The 12,261-nt window shown below is 30.1% G+C and overlaps 2 protein-coding genes across 2 annotated transcripts in view; one reads left to right on the top strand and one right to left on the bottom strand.

The window, feature by feature from the left end:
- The window catches only part of LOC136979427 (complex III assembly factor LYRM7), a 30,623-nt gene extending 22,450 nt beyond the window's left edge, over positions 1–8,173 (bottom strand). Inside the window, exons 1-2 of the mRNA XM_067275410.1 lie at positions 8,094–8,173; positions 2,740–2,812 (exon numbers count right to left, since the gene is read on the bottom strand). Coding sequence (XP_067131511.1) covers positions 2,740–2,812; positions 8,094–8,117 — 97 coding nt within the window. The 5' untranslated portion in view covers positions 8,118–8,173. The remainder of the gene's footprint in view (positions 1–2,739; positions 2,813–8,093) is intronic.
- On the top strand, positions 8,006–10,415 carry AIF (Apoptosis inducing factor). The gene has a single exon (XM_067275195.1). The coding sequence runs from the start codon at positions 8,232–8,234 to the stop codon at positions 10,080–10,082; it is 1,851 nt and encodes a 616-aa protein (XP_067131296.1). The 5' UTR covers positions 8,006–8,231; the 3' UTR covers positions 10,083–10,415.
- The last annotated feature ends 1,846 nt before the right edge of the window (positions 10,416–12,261 follow it).

Genomic DNA, 12,261 nt, shown 5'->3' with positions numbered 1-12,261 from the left:
CATCATTTCAGAAATTGAACATCTCCTAGGAAGCATAGATGATCTATAGAAAGAATTGTAAGATTTGGACTGGTGTAGACTGGGCTTAAATATCTCACTTCACTGACACCAGTGTAAGGTAGCCGACCCAGTGGAGATAGGGGACTTGGAAACCCCTCCTTGGCACCCGTGTTAGGTTGCCATCTTTTAGATGGGATCAGTTAATCCCGCGTCAGGATGAACCTTGGGGAGGTCGTATGTGAGTTGTGACAGAAGAGGCAAATGATGACAAGTGTTTTTCACACGAAAACCGTTTATTTGTTAACATTAGTGCTTACATCGTCAATCGACAGTCCTTCACTAATCCAGATGAGAACTTTGGCATCGGTCGCAGCCCTGGGGCGGACGAGAAGGATCGCTGGGTGTTAGGGATGATCGGAGAGACACAGAGACATCTCGGCAATGGCACAATCCACTATGAAGCACACGGTGAGCTTAATCCAGAGGAGACTGTCTTTTGACCTTGATAGTCCCAGTTTTTATATGTTTTCTCGTCCACCGTCCATTTTCAGATTGGTCCCTCATCCCTTTTCTCGCTTCCCGATTGGTCTCCCCTTTGTTTCCAAGTGAAAAACGAGACCATCTTGGGTCGCGGGAAAGGTCCGATTCGAGGTGTACATCTGATACCTCTTTGTTGACTCTGCTCGGGATTGTTTATAATACTATAACACCTGCACTCATAATTCAGTCCATTGTTTGTAATTTCTTTGATGTCTAAAACTTTAATGATCTTTTTCATCTGTCAAAAATTTCCCCTTTTTTGAGAAAGTTTATCCCGTCAAAAATTTATAAATACTTGAGTCAAAGATCTACCTGTTTATGAGCGCCCATGCTAGAGTTTACAGATTATTTGACACGTGTTTGACTAGTTCCGAGTCTCGTTGTTTACATTTTTGTGTCGCATTGTTTAGATCAAAGGTTTTTTCTCTTTCGCAACACAATTTATCGCTATCATTTTTTTAACACAAGAATTTTGCGATTTATTTGCTTTCAAACTCGTCTGGAGACTCACAGAATTTTACTGTTGGAAAATGGTCTCCACCCTCAGGAATAAATGGGTTTATAGGCACAAGACAACTTTGTGGAAATCCATTCAGGATACCAAAGCATGGATGAAAATGCATGGTATTGTCACCCTGAAGGCCAACAAATCCAAAAGCATTGTTCTTATGCACTGATCGATGTACCGCAAGGGAATACAGGACTAGATGTTCGGTGGCCCCCGACAACTATCTATGTAAATTACAGACTAGAGTCATTTGACTCAACACCTTCCTAGCAGGTATACTTCCCACCGTACTTCCTGCCTTCACCAGCCAGATATATTGACAATATCCTCATAATTTGGTGGAATAAATCCGTCATTCTGGATTTCCTACAAACGATAAATCACAACTCATTCAGACTATTACTACATCTTGAACAGGATAATGCCCACTCCATTCATTTCCTGGACCTCCAGATCACCTACAAATCGGGACGCCTCTCTACTCAGGTACACAGGAAACCCACCCACCACCCCACCTTCATCCCAGCCGCATCCCACGATCCATTCATGTTCAAATTGGCAGTGTTTGGGTCATTAATATGGAAAGCCTTTTCCCATTCTTCGAGCAAACAGGCAAGAGAGAAGGAGTTATGCACTATCATCCAGTATGCTGACCCAGCATGGCTACCCCCCACACATTATTAAAAGTCTGATCTGCAATCTTTCCAGCACCACTTCCATCCAGCTGAATAAACCCTCGCAAAAAGAAACCAACTTCAAGACCATCACCTACAATAAGTCACTAGCCACACTTTACAAAGAAATAGCACGAGGAAACAATTATCATTTGGTTTACCGCAGAAGTCCGACTATCTCTTCTCTACTCTGTAATGCCAAAGACTGTCCCAACAAGGACCATCTCCCAGACATCTACCGCATTCCCATCATCAACCGTCAATACAACTGCCACCTGCAATACATAGTTGGTACATCTCGCTCATTACATGTCTGTCTCAAGGAACATCAAGCATCTTTCAAAAAAGGATTAAACAATACTGCTTTGGCCACAGACACATCTGTTCCCAGCATTCAAGTGAACTTCCAAGAGACACACCTCCTACACTATGAATCTGAACCACATGTACTGAAACATCTAGAACAGGTGGAAATTTACAAGGCCACCTGCCATAAGGCAGCTGGCCTTGTAAATTTTCGAGATGTTGATAGCTGCCAGAAATTTTCAAAATTTTCAAAATGTTGACTCCTTCCCCTCTGCATGGAAGTCATTCTACAAACTGTAAACCCCTCTCTCCTCTCCTTACGTCTCACTCTCCCACCCCTTCACATGTGTTTGGCAACCTCTGGTGCTTTTCGCAACAGTTTGTTGCCTGATGATGTCCGTTTAGCACAGGCAAAAACATTTGCACTTTGTGTTTAATTTTCTCACTGGTATCTTAGGTGTTTGTAGTGTTCGTTTTTATTCTTTTTCCTTTATTTTGGTTTAAGTAAAATATTAAAATTAACAAAAGTTTACTCCTATCAAACTTTTACTGAAAACTGAAAAAATATATTCACAGTTAAAATATGATGAGATAAAATCATCATAATTTAATATTATGATACAGTTTTTAAAATAAATCACATAAATTAAAATTACAAATCTAAAAGCAATATTTTAAATCAGTTAAAATAAGTATAAATTAACTGATTACTTTGAAGTGCATGTACATCTCCTTCAAAAACTGTTCTTCTTGTTCTATATAGAGAGCGATAACATGCAAGAACCTGTTTTAAAAATATTTAAGAATTATTATTATTATAATTATAATTATAATTATAATTATAATATTATATTCAAACTATATATATAATACATTAAATTACAAATTTTAATTTTTCTTTATTTTAATAATTTTGATTACTTAAAACTCTATCCTAATAAAAATATCAATTGATACTATTAATTTATTATTTGATGTCTACAAATATTGATTAAAACCAACTGAACTAATCTGAGATCAATTAAAAACAATTAATACACATAATAATTCAAAATAATTATATTTTTGATAGCACTTTTATCTCCATACAAAAAAGTTACATTTTATGTTAGAATGATTGCCTAGTCTAAAATACTGCATTTATTTAAAATAATTCACATTATATGATATCATAAAGTCAAACTAACCATTGTAATTGGCTTAATAAATTAACCCATAGTAGTGGGAAAGGTTGAGAAATACTAACATTTTTGACTCAATTAACAGGCTGTTTTCAGATATAAACAACTTAAAATGAGTAATATCATCTTACAATATTTCAAATGGTAATGACCAATTTCATTTAACATCAATCAATACAATTTCAATTCAATTTGAATAATTTCAATTTAAATGATTTTAATTGCTCTATTTCATAATTATCAATTGATAATTTTATTAGATTATTAGTATCTCAGAAAATAGATAAACAGACTTAAAATAACAGTTCCAGAATAATTGATATAGCAAGGCTAATGAAGATTTTAAAGAAAACTTGAAAAACATTTATTATTCATTAATTTTGCTTCTTGTTAAGAAAAAGAAAATTCTTGTATTTATTTTACATAAATCAATAATTTTATTCGATTTTCTACTGAATTTCTATATGAAATCCAAATAAGTCACTTTTCTTCAAGGAATCCATGCTAAAATCACAAAGCAGATACAGTGACTCACAAGTCATCAGACACTTTTCTTATTAAACTAATTTATACTAGTAATTTTGAAATAATAGTTGTACTGTATCAAATAAAACTTTCTTGATACTTTCTTTATTGCAATTAAATTATCTGTATATCATTATATTGTATCAATTTTCTGATTATGCAATCAATAAAAGCAAAAAGTACAGTCAAACCTGTTTTTATGCGGGGGATAGGGACCGCATTAAAAAAGACGCATTAAAAAAAATCGCACGAAACTTCACGAATGGCTGTAAAAAATAGTTTTCGCAACACAATTAAAAAATATTTTTTTTTGTGCGGTCAACAGGGACCGCATAAAAAAAGTCTCACATAGAAAATAACTCAAAACCGTACGAAATAGAATTTATTGACAACAGATGTCAGCACTTGACTGCATTGTCTGGTCTATCGTCTGTTTTACATATTTTTGTCTAGGTGGTGTTTTGTTGACTTAAAAAGTAAATTATTTCATTTTTTGCATATTCATGCAATAATATTACTATAATAAGTGCATTTATGCTATAATAAGTTTATTTAGCTATAATAAGTCAACGTGAGACATGACGAATCGCACGAAACTAGTCGCCAACTATACCGCACAAATAAAAAATCGCACAAAAAAAACCGCATAAATTAAAAATTCACATTAAAAAAATCGCACAAATAAAAATCGCACATAAAAAGAGCGCATAAAAACAGGTTTGACTGTATTTATCTTATAAAATTCATGTCATAAAATACATTGACAATTTAAATAAAGCATTACTACCGAATTTACTCATAATTCTATAGAAATCTTTAACAGTAATAAATATTTATAACAGCTTTGAATTTTATTTCTCACATTCTGCTTGCATTTAGCAAAAATCAAGAAAGTTTGTGGGAAAACTGCATTAGATATTAGAAAATTATCAATAGACCACTGGAAGTGGAATATATCACAGATATTAGTAATATTGTAAGTAGAAGCAGCTCAACAAGACATGATATTATAAAAAGATACAGGGATAAACATAGAATTGTAAATAAACAAAGACCTGGATGCCCTGCATTGTTAACAGTACAAAATAGGCTCAGTATAATCCAAAAAATAAAAAATAATCCTAAAACAAGCATATGGAAACTTGCAGTAGCTTTGGTAAATTACAGTAGAGTTCAAGTTCACCCAGAAACAGTAAGGAGAGTCCTTTAGGAAAGTGGATATAATGGTAGAGTGGCTGGAAGAAAATTTTTTTGATGAAAGAAACAGAAAAACTCACTACCAGTTTGAAAAAATATGGTGGATAAAGATTATGAATACTGAAAGCATGTAATTGCAAATAAATGTAAATTTATCATCTTTGATTCCAACAGTTGAGCCATAATTTAGAAGGATCCAAACTGTGAACAGAATAAGGAAAACCTTGTGTCAACGTAAAACATTAATATTTATTTTTATTTTTAATGTTAATATTAATACACAGTTGTGACTTTTATGTGTTAGAATATTTAACCCTTAATGCATAGATGGGAATTTTTGTATTTGTTTGAATATTTAACCATTAGCAATTTTTAAAATTTGAAATTGCTCTTTAAGCATTCAAAATTTTTGTATAGAACATTTTGCCCGAAACAGATCCCAATTAGGATCGAAAGCACTTGTCAAGGTATGTTAAAAACTTTATTTGCTGACTTGATTATGAAGGTTTATTGGTGTTATGTTATAAAACATGAAAGATGGTTTTAGCCTGTATGACAGCCTCTGGAGTTGGATGACTTGTGTTTGTTGATGGAAATATGAATGGAGAAGGATATTTAAATATTTTAAAACAAAATCTAAAGACTTCCTCAAAAAAACTAGAAAAACTGGTTTTTCAGTAGACTTTAGATTTTGAATACCTTTAGATTTCTTTTAGTCTGTAGATTTCAGATACCTTCCATTTTTATCAGGATAATGATCCGAAACACTAGCCTTATAAAGTTTGACAGTGGCTGCTATACAGTTGCCAAAAAGTGATTGAGACGCCAATTCAGCTTCTCATCTAAATGTAATCAAACATTTATGGAATAAATTAGATAAAAACGTTTAGAAACATAATATCAGTAACAGAAATGAACTGAAAAGCATTCTCAGACATGAATAGTCAAAAATTGAGGTAAACATCACAGAAAATCTAGTAAAATCAATGCCCAAACAGATTGAAAGCTGCATTGAAAAGAAAAGGCAATCCTATATAGAACACTTCACATCAGGTGTTAAATAGTTCTCACCCAAAACTTAAAGTCCAGTGTTGGAAAAAATTCACTTCACTAATGTTTTCAGCAACCCAACAAGTTATTGAAATATTTACTGCTACGTAAAACTAATTTTTAATTTTCAATGAAAATTATCTATCCAATAACTTTTGTTAGCAAGGTTTTGTTTCTCATTTTGTTTCTCTATTTTTTTCTAAATTGGAATCCTTAACTGAAATATATATATGATATGATATAATTTTTCTTGTTCTTATAAACCAAATAATAAGCAGATTTTTATAAATATAACCTTAAGTTAAAAGTTATAATTCTTCACTATGTTAGACTGACCATAACATTTACAATCCAACCAGGGACACATTTCAGAATCAATGAAATTGGGTCTAAAACCAATTGAACTTTGGTTATATTTTTAAATTTATTTATTTATTGATCTATAAATTGGTGATAAAATTAACGTAGTAATAAAATTGCTATATTCAAAGATTGATTCTACAATCAAATATTAAAAACCAGGGACAGTTTCTAGAAATTGGGACATCTAGTTACTGTACTATGTTCATCTGTCTGATAGCTTTTGTAAATCTCTTTTTATGGAGCGTTTCAATTCTAAATACTATATTTATTTATACATGTATATAGGATTCACATTCATGGAATTTTAAATCAGTATCTTTCTGTCTACTAGTAATTACTGATCAAATAATATTTAATAATAAATATACTAATTTAGTCACTAAAACTTTCTATTCACAACTTTACGTGTATCTACATCGTATCAAACTTTTACTTGTAACTTGCACCATTTCTATAACAATTGCATATTATTATTTGCTTGAAAATAAATGATGCTTTACAGAAGTTAAATAAGCTTAAATAATCAGTAAGTATTAATCATGATAAAATAATGTTAAAAAATATTTTAAAATAATTTATTTTTGTTCTTATAATACATTTTCAAATATATAATGAATAAACTCCAATTTTTCTAATAAACTCTATATTCTGCTTTATTAGAATACACATTTAAATCAATCATCCCTTCCCTAGTCCATTATCAGGAGAACATCTACAATAGAACTATCAATGATTTTGACAAAAAGTTTTATCATAAATAAATTCTTTTAATGGGTTTGTTTGACCAAAAAGTTTGAGTAAGTGATGATTACTCCAATAGTGTAAAATTTATATTTATTTTCAAATTATCATTTTGAAGTTACAACCGTTCATATATTTCTAGAATTTAATCTTTGTATCCAATTAAATGCATATTAGCTCTCCATAAATTAACATGTATGGAGAGAATATTTATTGGAACAGCATTACTAAATATGTGTAAAAAAGACATTCATAGCCATTGAATTTTCACCAGTAACAGCTTTGCAATAGAATGTCTATAGAATTATATTACAGGATAAAATCTATAGATTTTTAACTGTTTTTTAGAAAGAATTGTTTATTTTACATAGATCTTTACAATGGCATAATATTGCAATTTTAAAATAAAATTTAAACAAAACTTTTGCTTGTTTGAATATTTTGTATTTTTTTTTTTTTTATAATAGTTTATCTTTTCCTCTAAAAATAGATTTAGAGAATGCTGTATTTGTTTGAAAATATTTACTTTTCAGTTACTTTTTGTTTATTATTTTTAATGTACAGATTAATTATTGATTATTGAAATTATATATGAATGAGATGTAAATTTAAAATTGTAAATTATTATAAATTGAAAATAATAAAATGTTTTTAATAAAAAATTATTTGAATATATTTAAATTTTCATCAACCAATCATCATCATCATCAACTGTGGGCGATGATGATGATGAAATTTTAAAAAGTGTACAATTAACTATAAAATTAATTTTAACATTTGTTTATTTCCATAATTTATTATTATAGAAAGAAAAAAGTTTTTATTTTATTTTATTTTACGAAAATTTATAATCTTAAACTTTGGACTGAATGATTAACATCCACTTAGAAATCATTACGTAATAATAAAATAAATATAACGTCTTTTCGATATTTTTCTCTTTAAGTTTAATACGTAATATGACTTTAAATTATTAAATTTCGATAAAATTTTGGAAGTTAATCTTACCTTCTCTCTCAAAACGCCATTCATAATTAGAAACGGTAGATGGCGTCCTTCTGCTCGTATGTAAAGCACGACGGGAAGACACGTTTCTTGGAGGTGTTTGTAAGAGAAAGATTAGGATTTGTTTGAATTTTTGAAAAAATGATGACTACAATGATTGGACGTCGTTCTGTGCTTTCGTGTTATAAATACGGATCATCCGCAAACGTACAAAAAACTTTATTTTTGCGGACTAAACGACGCTTATCAGACTTGAAAAGGACTACTACTGTAAGCGATTTACTTGTCCCATCTGGACCTTGGAAGGAAGGATATTCTCAATTACAGAAAAAATTTAATCGTCATCTTATTGCAGGAATTGCCTTTTTTGCAGGAACAGTGGCCTATGCATATTCTTATGGATTTTTAGAATTCCACCTAACGCCTCCTCTGAAAGATGCATTTCCAGATTTAGCTGCAACCAGTGAGGATAAAGAGAAATCGTCGACGTCTAAAGAAGGCCCGTTGCAAGCCGTGCCCGTGAAAGCTGGATCCACGCCCGCTAGTGTTCCGTACTTGCTCGTCGGCGCCGGCACTGCTGCCTTTGCCGCCTTCAGGGCTATAAGAGCTAAAGATCCGAAAGCAAAAATATTAGTTATTGGCGAAGAAAATTATTATCCTTATATGCGTCCGCCACTGTCAAAAGAGCTGTGGTTCACTGAAGAACGCGAAAAGGCTAAAAAGCTAATCTTTAAACAGTGGAATGGAAAGGAAAGAAGCATATATTATGAACATGAAGACTTTTATTGTCCATCTGATGAATTATTAACAAGAGAAAATGGTGGAGTAGCAGTTGTTACAGGTGTTAAAGTAACAAAAATAGATCCAGATAATCATAGGGTTTATTTAGATAATGGAGATGAAGTTACATATGAAAAATGTCTTATAGCAACGGAGGAAAGCCAAAAAGTCTTCCTGTATTTGAAAAATGCAGCAGAAAACATAAAATCAAAAGTTTCATTATTTAGAGATGTTTGTGACTTTCATGCATTAGAGGAAATAATAAATAAGGTGAAATCAATTACAATTGTTGGTGGTGGTTTTCTTGGAAGTGAATTAGCGTGTGCACTTGGTAAAAAAAGTGCACTCAAGAAAACTTTAACAGTAAATCAAGTGTTCCCAGAAACAGGAAATATGGGAAAAGTGCTACCAGAGTATCTGAGTCAGTGGACAACAGAAAAAATTCGTGCAGAGGGAGTAAATGTTATTCCTAAAAGTTCAATTCAGAAAGTATCTTCTGAAGGTAATTCTGTTGTTTTAGGTTTAAATAATGGAGAAAAAATTGTTACAGATCATGTTGTTGTTGCTGTTGGTATTGAACCTAATGTTGAATTAGCTAAAACATCAGATTTAGAAATAGACGATAAACATGGTGGGTTTAGAGTGAATACTGAATTAGAAGCAAGAAATAATTTGTGGGTAGCAGGAGATGCAAGTTGCTTTTACGATACTAAATTGGGAAGACGTCGAGTAGAACATCATGATCATGCTGTTGTGAGTGGAAGATTAGCAGGAGAAAATATGACAGGTGCAGGAAAACGTTATTGGCATCAGTCCATGTTTTGGTCAGATTTAGGACCAGATGTAGGTTATGAAGCCATAGGAATTGTAGACTCTTCTTTACCAACAGTAGGTGTATTTGCTAAAGCAACTGAAAGAGATACTCCTAAAGCTGTAGTGGAGGGAACTGGTGAAGGACTTCGATCAGAGACTGAAAAACATGCTATTCCACCAATTCCAGCAACAGACAGTCAAATACCAAGACCTCCAGAAGCAGGAGATGATTATGGAAAAGGTGTTGTATTCTATCTAAGAGATAACATAGTAGTTGGAATCATTTTATGGAATGTTTTTAATCGTATGCCTATTGCAAGGAAGGTAATTAATGAAGGAAAAGCATTTGAAGATCTTAGTGAACTTGCTAAACTATTCAATATACATTCAGAAGAGTAAATATTGCAACTGGTGTAAGTATAGTATATATAAAAACAGAATATAATGACATCAGAATTTCTTACATCTGTATATTAGAATTTCTAAGGCAAAAATACATTGGCTATGGTTATATATTTGAGTATTAATACAAATGCACTTTGAAACTTTAATCATTCAAATATTTAGTTTTCATAATGAAAGTTTCAAAAAACTGTTTTAAATACATTGTTAGATGAATTTGTTAAATTTTTTAAACAGTAATTTAATAAATACTAATTGAATACTTTGGTTAATCCAGTTTAATTTTATTGTAAAAATTTATACAAAATTTATTTGGAAATGAATAAACTGGAATTTAATACTAATGCAATAAGCTTATGTATTTCTTTAACATTGTTTCCTATTTTAAGAATTATTAAATTAAATTTAAAAAATTATTCAACAGGATATCATTTTATTTTTAGAACACACAAGTTCAAAAACAAGATAATTCATAAGTATTTTTGATATATATATATGTATGTATATATATAATACTATTCTGCTCAAATATATATGAATAAAGAATAATCCATTTTAAATTGTTCTACATAGAACAATTTATAACCTATAAATTATTTCTTAATGAATAAATAACCCATGGATACTAAGTCGCACATTAGAAATGAATGAATAATTCATTTTTGTTCTCTTCTAGAAATAAATGGCAATGTTAGCTTTAGCTATGCATTGTTATGTACAGAAACTTGTATATATCATTACAGTATTCTGTTGTTTTTCTACAGCATTTTTATTAAGACACTAATTCTGTTTCTAGTGTTTCAATAAAATACATTGAAAAAGACAAATGGTCAATGCTAATGTATATAAATATATCTTTATAATAATTTACTTATGTCATGTATAATTTATATATATATAGTTTGCATTATTCTTATCAGATGGTGTTAGTATCCAAAGTACAAATATATATTTTATGCATATACATCAATAAGTAGGTACAAGAAAAATATTACTTGATTTACTCTAAATTAATACAACAATATTGATATAATCATCTGCAAGGTATTCTAGATAAAATTAATTTAATTTGTAATGTCAATGTCAATAAAAAGGTTATATTAGATTTTTCAAATGTAAAAGGACTACAAATTCAAGTCACAACTGATAAATGGTTTGCATAAACTAAGCAAAATTTAACTATCAATTATAAAATAAAAGTAATATACAATGAATATTAAGGTCAATATAACTTTCATTTATAATATAAATTTTTTTTTTATTAGTTTATCATATTTCAACACTGCTATTTGATGATTAGTTTTTTTTCATAATAATTATCAAATCATTGTTGTATTTATGAATTAAGTAATTCTGTTCAAACAATAATTTCTTAAAATTGCCTAATGTTAGTCACATGCAAACTTATAAATTGTTAAATTATATTCAAAATAAATGTGAAAAGCTAAAAGGATGTAAATATCCTGTTTGTTTAAAAAAATATATTAAAAAAACTGAATGAAATGAGGTATCAAAGATCACTTCTGACTCTATAATGATGATGTAATTTTAATTCAATGTTTAAATAATTTGTTACACTTGTTTTTCTAATTATCAAATATCTGAAAAATTTTAACAGTAATTAATCTGTAAAGTTTGGTCCTTATGTGAAAACCAGATCTGATATAAAGTTTGGCCAGGGATCTTCTTTTTGCTTGAAGACAACTTTACAAATTTTAAACATGAATTTATGTATTCTAAAAATATTTTAGTAAGTATTTAAATAAAAATGCTAACAATTAAAGTATATTCAATGTTAATTTTTTAGAATGATCAAATCAATAGATTTGAAATTGTAAAAAAATTTGTAAATTTTAAAACTTTTTTAAACCAATCTTAGTACTGTATTAATTAATATAAAGCTAATTTGGTTTTTAAATAAACGTTTCAAAGTCGCAAAAAATATTCCAGGGGGAAAAAAAAGCTTGGAGACAACTACATCAAAAAATTTTTATTTAATCCTTTTGTGTTCTTTTCACAAGTATATTATAGAATACAATATTGTTTCAATACAAAAAGACAAACAAAGCGCCCCATTGTCAAGAGTGTATGTTCTCAGCCACTTTTACGATTATAATTTGTAGAATTTTTTATTCGATCCCGGGGAAGCAAGTGCCCTGTTTGCCCTCCTGCGGAC

The sequence above is a fragment of the Centruroides vittatus genome, unplaced genomic scaffold (assembly GCF_030686945.1).
Source record: "Centruroides vittatus isolate TY-2023 unplaced genomic scaffold, ASM3068694v2 contig_1154, whole genome shotgun sequence".
NCBI lineage: Eukaryota > Metazoa > Arthropoda > Arachnida > Scorpiones > Buthidae > Centruroides > Centruroides vittatus.
This window is presented reverse-complemented; position numbering and strand designations above follow the sequence as displayed.

What these genes read in the sequence shown, in the direction of transcription:
- AIF (XM_067275195.1), top strand. Translation starts at nt 8,232, where the DNA reads ATGATGACTACAATGATTGGACGTCGTTCTGTGCTTTCGTGTTATAAA.